This window comes from Telopea speciosissima, chromosome 11 (assembly GCF_018873765.1).
Source record: "Telopea speciosissima isolate NSW1024214 ecotype Mountain lineage chromosome 11, Tspe_v1, whole genome shotgun sequence".
NCBI classification, from domain to species: Eukaryota; Viridiplantae; Streptophyta; class Magnoliopsida; order Proteales; family Proteaceae; genus Telopea; species Telopea speciosissima.
In genome coordinates this window covers 29490054-29503219 of record NC_057926.1, presented here as the reverse complement: position 1 = coordinate 29503219, position 13166 = coordinate 29490054, and the positions used below count along the sequence as shown (strand labels likewise).

Sequence of the window (13166 nt, the reverse complement as noted above, 5' to 3'; positions counted from 1 at the left end):
GAATTAAGATGAGCAACAGAGAAGGTTTCAAAGTAGTACATACAATAAGTTTGTGTATAACCCTTCACAACCAACTGGCCCTTAAGCCGTTCAACCGAGCCATCTAGATTATACTTAATTGTGTACACCCATCAACACTGCACAAGATCTTTACCTAAATTCACTAAGGTCTATGTCTCTCGAGATATTAAGGCATCCATTTCTTTTTCTATAGCTGCTTTCCACCTAGGATCAGATAGAGCCTCGTGAAGATTTGTAGGAATGGAGTTCGTAGATAGGGAAAAGGCAAAATTATGCAATGGAGATGGAAGATGAGAGATAGAAACATGGTTATCAATGGGGTAAGCAGTTAGGGATTTCTGAGTGCAAAAATGGGTACCTTTGCGAAGAGGGACAGGTAAATTAAAGTAGTAGGAGCATGAGGGAAAAAATAAAGTATCTAGTAGTATCCAGAGAAGAGCTAGGCGTAGGAGGGAAAAAATAAAGTATCTTCAAAGAATGTTACATCGACATTGACAAACTGCCGATGAGTAAGGGGCTCATAACACTTATACCCTTTTTGCGTCCTAGAGTAACCAAGAAAAACATTTTTCACAGCCCTGGGAGGCAACTCATCAACATGAGATTGTAAGATATGAACAAAACACACACAACCAAAAAGTCAAGGAAGTAAAGCAAATAAAGGAGTTTGCGGAAACAAAACAGGCAAAGGAGAATGGTTGGCTAGTACAAAAGAGAGCATGCGATTAATCAAATAACAAGCAGTGAGAATCAACACTAGCCTAGTGTAGACACTGAATTTTGTCACCCCCCTCGGCAATGATGACAACTGGACACAGATGATCGACGATGTCCTACGAAGGCACCTCGCGAACCAAAAAACTTCCCTAAGACCCCAAAATCCCTTCTGAAGAGCCAAAATCACCCCAGCTGTGGAAGCACAGCCAAACCTCTGTGACGCTGTGGAAAAGAGAGCTTCTCTTCGGTTGCACTGTAGAGAACCGCGACGCCGCGGTCCACATTTGGACTATGGAGGCGTTGCGGGCCCGTGAAGCCTCCATAGTGCATGCTTCATTTTGAGAAGTGGATTTTCCTGGGATTCGCGCCCCAGGGCCCCATTTAGCCTGTTTTGCTCCCTAGAGCCCTGTTTCGCTTGTTTCAGGCTTCACCCCACCTCCAGCTTCGAAATCTTGAGCTCCGTTACCCTATCCGAAGTCTGGATCGTCCGAACTCGACTTTCTCGACCCATTTTCACACCATTCCCTTGAAGATCAAGGATTTGTCTTTCGAATCATATGCGACCCCGTTATTCTGTTTGAGGATTGAGCATCTGGCTCCTAAGACCTCGTGATGCCGTTATTTTACCCAAGAATTTGAGCACGAAACTCAACCGTTGCAAGCCGTTACTCTGCCCGACAGAGGATAAGTCAGTCATTTGTCTCCACCTGAGCCAGGGGACGCTCTCCATCTTGCATTCTTCGTAATCGTATTGATTTATTGTGTAGGTATATATTTCTACTGTTAATCTTTGATCTGGCACAATGTAGACTCTTAAGCATTCATGTGTAGTGTACATAGCACTTAGCATAATGTAGTTTGGTCCTTTTTTTATAGTTTATGCATCATGGTTTAGCTGTATGTGTTGGTATAGAACATCTTGTAATGGGAGAATATTCAAAGACAAGCATCTAGTAAAAAGACCGGTTTATCCGGGGGAGGTGGGTGCCTAACAACTTCCCACTCTCGGAAACTGACCACTTACCTAGCACCTCTGACCAGACCACATGGAATCACGTAGGCCTATAAAGGGATACACCAATTGGGTCTTAGGCCCTAATCCTAGGTGGCGATCCATTTCACATATTGCATGACCCCAATCCCCCTATGATTATCCACACACCCACTTACTCTCTTACGGTTCCCCGTAAATGTGGAGGGACCTATTTTTCCCATGGCGAGGAAAATCCTGTGGCGGATCCTCACACCTAGTCAGCAATTCAGCATCAGAATAACCAACAATATCAAAATGACCATTAGATCTATAAATATATCCTTCCACTGGAGAACCCTTAAGATACTTTTAGATACGACATACTACCTCCCAATGAGCCTGGTTAGGCTTCTCCATAAATTGACTTATAACATCAACAACAAAATGAAATATCTGGTCTGCTTACGGTAAGATATATAAGCTTACCAACCAATCTTTGGTGATGATTGTTTGCAAATTCCTTGTTGTCACAAGTCCCAAGTTTTTTAGGAGGACCAATAGGTGTATCAACAAGCTTACAACCCAACGTTTCAATCTTTAAAAAAAATAAAAAATCAAGAACATATTTTCTTTGAGTTATGGTGATATATCTCTAGCTACGAACAACTTCAATTCCCAGATGCATGAGAACCCCCAAGTGCATTTGAAAATGTTGTTGTAAATAGGCCTTAACAGTTAACACCTTCTATACCAGATAGGTCATTACTAAAAACAATGATGTCATCTGCATAAACAACCAATATAATTACCTTGGAACTCTGACGACGAACAAATACAGAATGACCAGTGAGGGTAGCATTGCGAGAATCCATAACTCGATACAACTTTATGAAACTTATCAAACCAGACTTGTGGTCACCGCTTCAAACCATGTATTGCCTTACAAAGCCGACAGAAATAAATGGTGTTTTTTTTGTCTTTCACTGCTTTGTTCTTTAGTTTTATTGCTCTTAAGAACCCTGTTACTTCTACTTTAGGAGATATTTTTTCTAGAAGGGGCATCTTTTGTAGGCTTGATTACCGTAGAAGTGAAAGCTTAGGTGAGTTTTTGAAAAAGTTTTTGTTAACTCCTTTCCCTAGAATTTTTTTTTTTTGGAAAAATAATGAACTCAAATGGCCATAGTTGGAAATTTAGGTACTCAATTGGATGCAGGATTTGGATAGGTGTATCCTACAGGTGGTCAATCTATATAGTTGCGGGTTTCCTGTTGGTGGGTGCTCTGGATTTGTCTCATCATCACACCGCTGGGGTGAAAAAGGAGCATCCATCCTGAACCATCCCCCTCTTCCTGTCTCTGCTAGTCTCTTGTTTATTTTGGCTATCCAAATCTCATTCTTCTGATGTTGGTGTTGATGATATCTTGTCATAATTTGTTTTTGCTTTCATTGTTTCAATTACCTCTGATGTTAGTTTCTTTTGATTCTTGTTTGGTTTTGGTTCTGTATTTGCCACTTCAACAATTTCTTTTGTGCCATTATAGGTTATTGAATTTGTAAAGAAACATGTTGATGTTGGCGCACATACACCTCTTCTAGCGGGAAATTCAGTTTATGTTGATTTTCTATTTTTGAAGGTAAGATTAACAATGCAATGTCCTGTATCTTCTTTGTTACTTCAGTTCTCTGTTGAATGAATCAGAACTCTGCATCAACTTTTGCTTTATTTATTTTTTGGTATGTTATCCATTCCTCATCTATAGTACCAGTCATGGCTCAATCAGGATTTGAGTTTGTGGAATGGGTAAATGTCAAAGGGGATCATGACTAGAAAAGAGCCATAAGGATCCTCATAAATGTTCTTCAATTTATAAACTGTTCTTGGCTATTCCTGAGAATTCTAAATTGCATGATGATTGATGAAATCGTGAACCATCTTATGACAGTCAGTTTGGATTTTCAACATTTCTTTGTTGTTTAATGTTTACCTGCTATAGTTGGTGCAAAACAAGCTTAAATGGCTAAAGTTGATCCCTATGTACCAAACTAGGGAGTAGGGCCAAGATGCTAGGCATGACTTGACACATAATGGCCTCAACACCCTTCATTTTTAAATGTTCCCATTTAGACAAGCTGACTAGATGCTTGATCAGGCCAAGGGAGCAGGGTGACAAATAACAAAAAGAGGGGGGTGGGGTGGAGAATCAGCTTTAGTTGAATTGACTGTGCTAAACTTTTATGGTAAAAGTTCTCTAGACTTGAAAGTCTAGAGGGTAGTACTTCTCCGTCGAAAAAAATTGCTATATTTCACTTGCTGTCACAGCTTAACTGTAAAATTGAGTGTTTACCAAGGATTGAACTCATTCAAAGATATCAGTTGTGACTAGCCCAACTTGCAGCATTTTTCTCTTTTACTTTTTGGCACTATTTTTAGTGGAACTGGCAAAATAAGTGATCTGGTTTCCAAATGATAGTTTTCCTAAATTAGTCGAGAGAAAATTTCATGGCCATGGATCTCATTATTATTACTATCTAATCATGCTTTTCCCTTAACGGCCCAAATATCTGCCTCGTGGCCGATCAAATGGTGCCCAAAATTTTTGGACAAGGTCCCCTGCTCACATATGAAGTTTCAGCCCAATCAGAGTTTGCCAAGTGGCAAATAGAGCTTTGAAAATCCAGGACTATGTGAGTGCATGCATAGACATGCATGGGGATGCATGCCGAAACTCATGTGTAACTTAGTACTTTGCCAAGAATAAAGAAGTTATTACATTTTAACTTCAAAATGCAAATCTAGGAAATTCTAATGGGAGTGTGGAAAATTGTATGGTTTCTTCAAAAAAACAAAAGGGCAGTGGCTGGAAGTTTGTTTTTTTGGGGTCCTAGGAGTGGTGGACTTGAGTCAGTCCTAACCTTCAGTGCTTTTTTGCTTGAAGTGCCACCTGAAGACACCACACAAGGTTCGAAAACTCGGGTCTCGGTGCAATCTCGGCCCATAGAAAAACCGAGTTGGGCCGAGATCTCGCCGAGTTTATGCATTTTTTTTTTTGGGGACTCGGAAGCCCATCTCGGTGGGTTTTAGACCTCTTTTGGGTCTGAAAATCGGTATACAACCTATTTTAGGCCATTTAAACACAATGGCATTATTAGATTTTGCAAAAACAAAGTCCAAATAGGACTTTTACATTGGACCCTTAGTAGGTAGGCGACGACGTATGAAAATAGCATACTATATACATTAATGACATAATTTATGTATATAGGACTCAAACAAAACATTCAATTAATAGGAAAACAACTTAATAAGCATTACATTGTTACAAGTTACAACTATCATCACATAAAATTAGATTGAATGACATATTCATTCCCCGTTTGTCCCACATAGTCTTCCCATGACATATTGTTGCTCCACCGTTGCATGTAGTCCTCCACAGCATTCATATAAGAGTTCTCATCCACATATGCCAAGACCCCTATCCTAGGGTATAGCTGTTCCACATTGACGGTAGACCGTTGCCATGAAGGATGAGAATCATGAGTTCCACTGCTTTTGTTACTGTCATTGCCAGGAATGTATGGGACTGGGAATGTGGACCCAATGCTTGACCCAATGCCAGAGTCACTGCTTTGATAGTCATACGCCTGTGTTGGCTGGCCAAACTGACCATAGGAACTATATTCAGAACCGGTGCTCTGCTTGCCATAATCATAGGCATAATGAGGTTGAGATGAATGCCACGGCTGATGCTGACTACCAGTATCCATACTCATGCTTCCAAAACTTGTTAGCATGGTGTTCATAGTCGTGTCATCATACTGAGGTTGGTTGTGTTTGTGACCTGTCCTTCTCTTGTACGTTTTTTTGTGGCCACCATGGTCTTGATCTTGTGTGGCATGTGTAAACTGAGACTCACCTGTGAAACGCACTGCCTCCTCCTGCGTTCCCACATCATACTGGTATTGCTCGCGCATCCCCTCATGACGATCATCATAATAACCCCCACTCTGCATGCCACCACCACAACCACCACCACCACCACCACCACTACCACCAGCACCACCAGGAGGGTCATCACCAGCAGCAGGATCATCACCATCACCATCACCATCACCATCATCACCATCATCATCATCAGGAGTAGTTCCTGTTGCAGCCTCAAAAGCTCTCGGTGACTGAGAATGTGCACGCCCCTCTTGCGACATATAGTTGTCAACATCTGTACCGGTTACGGACGCAATGGTGGAGTCGGGCCTACCTCCAGGCCATAGTTGTCACGGCGTCACGACGATCCAAGTCGGTGGAGGGGTGTCACGTCGATATATCGACATGTTGCCCGCCATGGCATGGCGAGCATGTCGACCATGTTTTATTTTTTATTTTCTCTATTTTTAATGTGTACTCAAGCAATGTTTTATTTTTTCTCTATTGTTTCTCAAGTTTTAAGAAGAAAATTCAGAAATCGAAGAAGAAATCGAAGTGGGAAAGAAGAAATCGAAAGAAATTGAAGAGGGAAAGAAGAAATCGAACAGGGAAGAAGAAATCGAAGACAGGAAGAAGAAATTGAAGAGGGAAAGAGAGACAGGAAGAAGAAATCAAAGAGGGACGCCATGGCGTAGGTCGCCCTGCAACCCTCTCCAGCGCTAGGACGCCATGACAACTATGCTCCAGGCTCATCCATCTCTGGTGCACCACGATCCCTCACCCACTGGAATAGGGGATCCTCATCATCATCAGAGTCCTCCTGGAATATGTTGGCTAGCTCGATGGGATCTTTGTCATTGTTCTCAAATTCTTCATGTATGTGCCTCATCCTTAGTCTCATATTATAATGCACATACACCAGCTGCTCCAGTCGTTGACTACCCAATCTGTTCCTCCTCTCTGAGTGTGTCAATGCGAATGTACTCCAGTTGCGCTCGCACCCAGAGGATGAACAAGTTTGTGAGAGCACTTTGGTTGCTACCTTCATCAGGTTGGGTGAACTTGTACTATAAAGCACCCACCAGTCAGCTGCATTATAAACATAGAATATTAAGAATATGTGCATTGTAAAGGGATAAAATTATAATTCATAAATGTAAAGTCATGCCACATTGCCACCTACCAGGGTCTGACTTTTGCCTACCCTCCACTGCAGCTTTTCGACTGAAACTTGCAGAGGCCTCTCTGAAGGCTTTGATCTATTTTCATTTTAAATTTCAAACAGTGTTAAAGGCATTAGTATTTGCTATTTAGTAATTACATTCCTTTACTGACTACCAATGTACCAAAGTCCCATAGTCTCACCTCATTATTGCAGTCAGATTGTGTCTTGGGATTGACCTCCAACTTCTCAATAACAGCTTCAACTGCCAGTATCAAATCCGTGTCCAGCCCAAGATTATGCGAATACTGGTACTTTGGATTCAAATAGTATGCTAGTAAAGGGAAAACCGCAAATATAAGTTGTTAGTGACTTAATACTTTTGAGTTTTGAATATGTAAATGTAAAAACTCACATAAAGTGTAAAGTATGTTGAAGTGTTGAACTCACCAGCTTTATGCAAGGGATGACTCAAGTGCTTCTCCCATCGCTCATCAATGATGTTAATGTATGAGCGAGCACTGCGGGGTATTGCAGCTTGGACCATTTCCTTCATCTTCTGCAGGGCAGCATATTTGTGGGGCAAGGTAGGCTTCTTCTCCGTGTCAACCATCCTTAGTACTGCCACCACTGGCTCTAATATGACAACAACTTTATACAAGTCCTTCCAAAATCCATCACTTGCAATGGTCTCTTGTACTGCGTTCCCTTGTGTTCTAGAACCTGGCCAATTAAACCATTGTTCACTTGCAAACATTGACCTCAGACCTACCACCCTCGACTGAATACTCTTCAATGCAATGTAATTGGTGGCAAATCGAATGACACCAGGCCTCACTAAATCCCCCTTGCATTTGTCCCTCATCATGGCTAAAGCATAACCATGGTTATACACAAAGGTGGTCACTTGCCTTGCCCTATTGACCACACCAGCCACCAAAGTTTTTTTTCCCATGTCCTTCAGCATTAAATCAATAGAATGGGCTGCACATGGAGTCCAAAAGAGGTTGATCCTCTTACTCTTCTTGTTCATCAATTTCTCTCCAGCCTTCTTAAAATTAGAACCGTTATCCCTCACAATTTGGATAACGTTCTTTACTCCTATATCTTCCTCCACCAATTGCTTCAGTAGCTTATACAAGTATGATGCATCATTGACATGCTTTGATGCATTAACAGACTTCAAGAAGACAGTCTTCCCATTACAACTCACCATGAAATTTATGATGGACTGTCTAGTAGGTCCAGTCCAACCATCAGCCATAAGAGTAACTCCATATGTGTCCCACCTTGGCTTTAGACCCTTTATGTACTCTTTCAGCTCCTGTACCTCTTGAGGCAAATATACATTATACAACTCATATGGTGTGGGCCCCTTCCAGCCTGCGCCAGCCCTCCCTGCAGCATCAAGGAATGCATTATAATATGTTCCTTGTGCTACATTAGCTGGAATGCCATTGTATAGCATGAACTTGCTGAAGGCTTTCCGTGCATCCTCTTGTTTACCACCAAACACTTGCGGGATGGTTGGCTGGAAGGCATCTTGTTGCCTAAAGGTAGATGGATCCTGCTAAAAAATGGTATCTGGGGAACGTGTTCGGGGTCGGGCTTGGGGCCATGGGATATCTCTTGTGCTAGTGCTTCTCCTCCTCTCATCTTCTTGCACTAGTGCAGCTGAGCCAGATCCACCAGCTCCTCTTGCTTGCTCATATGCTCTTATATTCTCAAAATGAAAACTTTGCCTACTCTCTGCCAAAGTTTGCTGGTAAATTCTCCATTCAGCCTCTGATTGGAACTCACCAGGTGTAGGCCTAGATTCAGTATCATCTCCTACTCCAATGATGTCTACACTAGGCCTCTCTAGAACTGCCTCATCGAAAGTTATTTGTTATCTTTCCCTCTCAGCTTTCTTTGTTCGTACTCCTCTCAAGTTTTGTGCCATTGCCAGTTTCACTTGGCTCGAAACATTTCGGTATTTGGCAACATCCTTGCCCAGACCAGACAAATGTTCCTTTAACCTAGTTACTCCTCCAGAATTTAAAATCTTTCCACAATAGTTACACTTTGACTTCTTTTTGTCCTCAGACATCGGAACTCTATGTAGCCATGCTATATCCCCCATTGTGTAAGAAATATCTTATTTTTTGCACTGTTACATAAAAAAACATGTATTAGTTACTATTACAGACTTAAAGTAAGGTATTAAACACATAAAGTATTGTATTCATAACTATTAAACATAATATGAAGCTACTAGAACAATCAAATACCTATCTCTTATTTATTCCCTAACCCTAGTATTTATTAATTAATTAAAAATAATATTTACAATTTTTATTAAAAATAATATTTACAATTTTTATTAAAAATAATTATACCTTCAAATATAAATATTATAACATAATGATGTATTTGACATCATTTGAAGTTGGACATTATGTATAGATGTTGTGCATAATTTTCCAACAAAAACAGGTATTTTTCCTTAATTTTATATATTTTTTAACTATTTTAATAATATTATTATTAAATCTGAAAAATAAAATATTTTTTTTAATGGGTGAAAAAAAAAATGACTCCATGAGGCTGTAGACCATGCAAACTAGTCTAGCATACATCAATATCACATCCAAACAATAAGTATTTATCCTATATTTTTTAATTTCTTTTTTGAAAAAAATAATTTTTTTTCTCCAGAAATTATAATAAATAATTTAATAACCCAAAAAAAAGTCGGCCTCCATCAAGTGATAGATCGGCCTAACTTGTGTAACATAACTCAAAATCACATCCATCTACCAAGATTTCATCAATTTTTTTTCAAAAAAATAGGTTTAGGGAAAATGGGTTTACCTTTCAAAAAACCTTCACAAACTTGAGCAATCCTCCAAAATTGAGCTGCAATCTTCACTTTGGCACCAAATTCAGCTTCCAAATGTTTGAATCCAACCAAAAAATGAAGAAGGGAAGAGAAGATTGAGAGAAGAAGAGGTGTCTCTGTCGAGCCTTAGCCCCAAAAACACATCTGAAATCACTTAAAACAAGTCATTTGGGTTAAACGACCCTGCCGCATACCCGAGATCTCGCCGAGATTCTTACATTTTTTCTTCTATTTTTTCCCTGTTTTTCAAGCCTATTCGAGACTAGATCTCGCCGAGATATCGCCGAGACAGTGCACTTTTGTGTTTCGCTTGGCATCTCGACTCGGCTTTCTAAAAAACCGAGAATCTCAGCGAGATCTTGCCCCATCTCCCGAGATTTCGGACTATGACACCACATCTGCAAATTGGCAGTCCATCCTTTTACCGTAGCATCAAGGAATTTCCCATTAAAAGAGGGAAATAAAAATTTACTACAATCCCAAGTATGGGGAATCAGTGAACCTGCTAACTAGATTGATAGTGGACTGGCTATATGAGCTTGAGTGGAAGAGGATAAATGATATTTTCTTCAAAGAATGTGTTAGTGGTCCCAATGATCTGGAAAGATATTAAATCGATGTCCTCGTTATTAATTTGAATTACTCACAGTGCAAAGTAATAAAGAATAAGGGCCTGACCTGGCATAGGTCCTGCTTTCGCAGGGTCCCAGGCGGGATGGATTGGAAATGGTCCTACCCTTTGGCATTGTTGAGAGATTAGAATTAGGAGTGCATGCTTGGATGGTCTAAGGTAGATCCCAAGTCATATATTTATAATACGGGATCAAAGTTACATGGACAGAATTGTCCCTATCATAGCCGACATTGTTGTACATGAAATAAAACAATAAAAAGTCTAGAATACCCCCCATGGTATTCTGGCCCATATAATCCAACACTCCCCTCAAGTTGGAGCATATATGTCATGCATGCCCAACTTGACTAAGATAGGAAGAAACACTTTGCCACTTAGCCCCTTGGTGAACACATCGGCTAACTGATCAACAGACTTCACAAAGGGAACACAGATGAGTCCGGCTTTGAGCTTCTCCTTGATGAAATGTCGGTCAACTTCAACACGTTTAGTACGATCATGCTGGACAGGGTTATGAGCAATGCTAATGGCTGCTTTATTCTCACAATAAAGCATCATGGGGAAGATGGACAGCAACATCAATATCCTGCAACAATCCTCTAAGCCACAAAAATTCACAGATTCCTTGTGCCATTGCATGGAACTCTGCTTCAGCACTGGACCTTGCCACAACATTCTGCTTCTTGCTACACCACGTGACAAGGTTTCCACCCACAAAAGAACAATAGCCAGAAATTGATGTTCTCTCAGTAGAGCTAGCCCAATCGACATCAATATAAGCTTCAACCTTCAGATGACCATTGGGAGAGAGAAGAATTCCTTTTCCTGGAGCAGACTTCAAATATTGCAAAAAACGAAGGACTGCCTCCATGTAAGAGGAATAAGGATCATGCATAAACTGGCTCACCAAACTTACAGCAATGGCTATGTCAGGTCGTATGTGAGAGAGATATTAGTTTGACTACTAATTGATGATAACGGCCTTTGTCGACAGATTTTCCCACTTTCTCCTTAAGTCTTGTAGAAGCTTCCATAGGGGTGTCTGAAGGATGACAACCTAGCAACCCAGTCTCAGACAATAGATCTAGGATATATTTCCTTTGAGAAAGAAAGATGCCCTTTTGAAGATCGAGCAACTTCTATCCCTAGAAAATATTTTAGAGTCCCCAGATCCTTTACTTCAAACTCACGGCCAAGGAAGTACTTCAATTCTTGATAGCATCACCATCATTACCAGTGACCACAATATCATCGACATAGACTATGAGAATAGTTACTTTGTGACCAACTCATCTGATGAACAAAGTGTGATCAACATTGCTTTGCTTATATCCTGTTGAAATCATAGCCTTGTGAAACCTGCCAAATCAGGCTCTAGGTGACTGCTTCAAACCATAAAGAGCACGCTTGAATTTACAGACCTTGCCCCTAGTCCTGTCATCAGAGAAACTTGGTGGAGCATCCATGTGTACCTCTTCCTCAAGCTCCCCATGGAGGAAGGCATTCTGTACATCCAACTCCTGAAGATCCCACCCAAGATTTGCAGCACAAGATAATAACACTCTTACAGTGTTGAGTTTCGCTATTGGTGCAAAGGTCTCCTGATAGTCAACTTCATAAGTTTGAGTGAAACCCTTTGCAACCAGTCGTGCCTTATAACGATCCACTGTCCCATCTGCTTTCTGTTTGATCATAAAGACCCATTTATATCCAAAAGGTCTTTTCCCTGGAGGAAGAGCCACAAGATCCCACGTATTATTTTTATGTAGTGCTCTTATTTCTTCCAACGTTGCTGCCTTCCACTTTCCATCTGTAGATGCTTCCTGCCAATATTTAGGAATAGAAACAGAAGAAAGAGAAGATACAAATGCACAAAAAGAAGGAGAAAGAGAACTATAAGAAACAAAATGAGATATGGGATGTAGAGTGCAATTCCTAGTACCTTTGCGATGAGCAATAGGTAGGTCAGAGGAAGAGGGCTTACCAGGAGAGGAAGGATCTGGATCTTGAGCCAGCAACTGGATGGGTATCAGTGCTACAATGGATTGAAGCTGCCCCTTTTTGGTGCTTCCCTTTTTATAGGTGATCATATTGGAGTTGTCAATCTTCTTTTGAAACTCACTAATAGTTCTCTGGATAGGATTCACCTCCCCCTGAATAGATCAGCAACACTCTTTCCCATGGTCTCCCCCTGGAAAGGACTTCCTTCGGATGAGGGGGGAACAGCCAGAGGAGGCTGGGCAGCAGGCAAGGGAGATTGGGCAGCAGTCAAAGGAGGTTGGACAGCAACCGTAGGGGTTAGAAAAGGAGGAACCTCAAGAGGAGGAACCTGAAAATACAACACATCTTTACTAGAACTCTCCCCCTAGAGAGGTGGTAAAGAATAATAGGAAACGGTCTCATGAAAAATGACATCCATACTGACCAAAGTACGACGGGAAGGGGGGTGGTAGCACTTGTTACCCTTCTGGGTTGGAGAATAACCCAAGAAAATACAACGTAACCCCCTAGGTTCAAGTTTGCCTGGAGATTTTGTATCTGTAGCATAACACACACAACCAAACACCTTGAGAGTAACAACAAAGGAGGTATTCCCTAGTAAAACTTCAGCTGGACTACGGTAGTCAAGAACCCGGGAAGGTAGCCTATTGATGAGATAGGCAGCAGTGAGGACAGCATCTCCCCAATACTGAGATGGGACATGTCTAGTAAACATCAAAGCCCTGGTCTCCTCTAACAAGTAGTGGTTTTGCCTCTCTGCCACACCATTCTGGGCAGGGGTATCAACACAACTGGTCTGGTTAACAATACCATGGTCAGCTAGATAGTTTTGAAATTGAGATTCTTTATACT

The 13166-nt window shown here is 41.0% G+C and overlaps 1 protein-coding gene across 6 annotated transcripts in view; it reads left to right on the top strand.

Moving 5' to 3' along the window:
- Positions 1-13166, top strand: part of LOC122645631 (oligoribonuclease-like) — a 108662-nt gene that overhangs the window by 52409 nt on the left and 43087 nt on the right. For all 6 annotated transcript variants that reach the window (XR_006330491.1, XM_043838950.1, XM_043838951.1 and 3 more), the window contains one exon: positions 3253-3345. Coding sequence is in view for 5 of the 6 variants with exons in the window: in XM_043838950.1 (XP_043694885.1) it covers positions 3253-3345 (93 nt within the window). In the remaining variant the exon portion in view is untranslated. The remainder of the gene's footprint in view (positions 1-3252; positions 3346-13166) is intronic.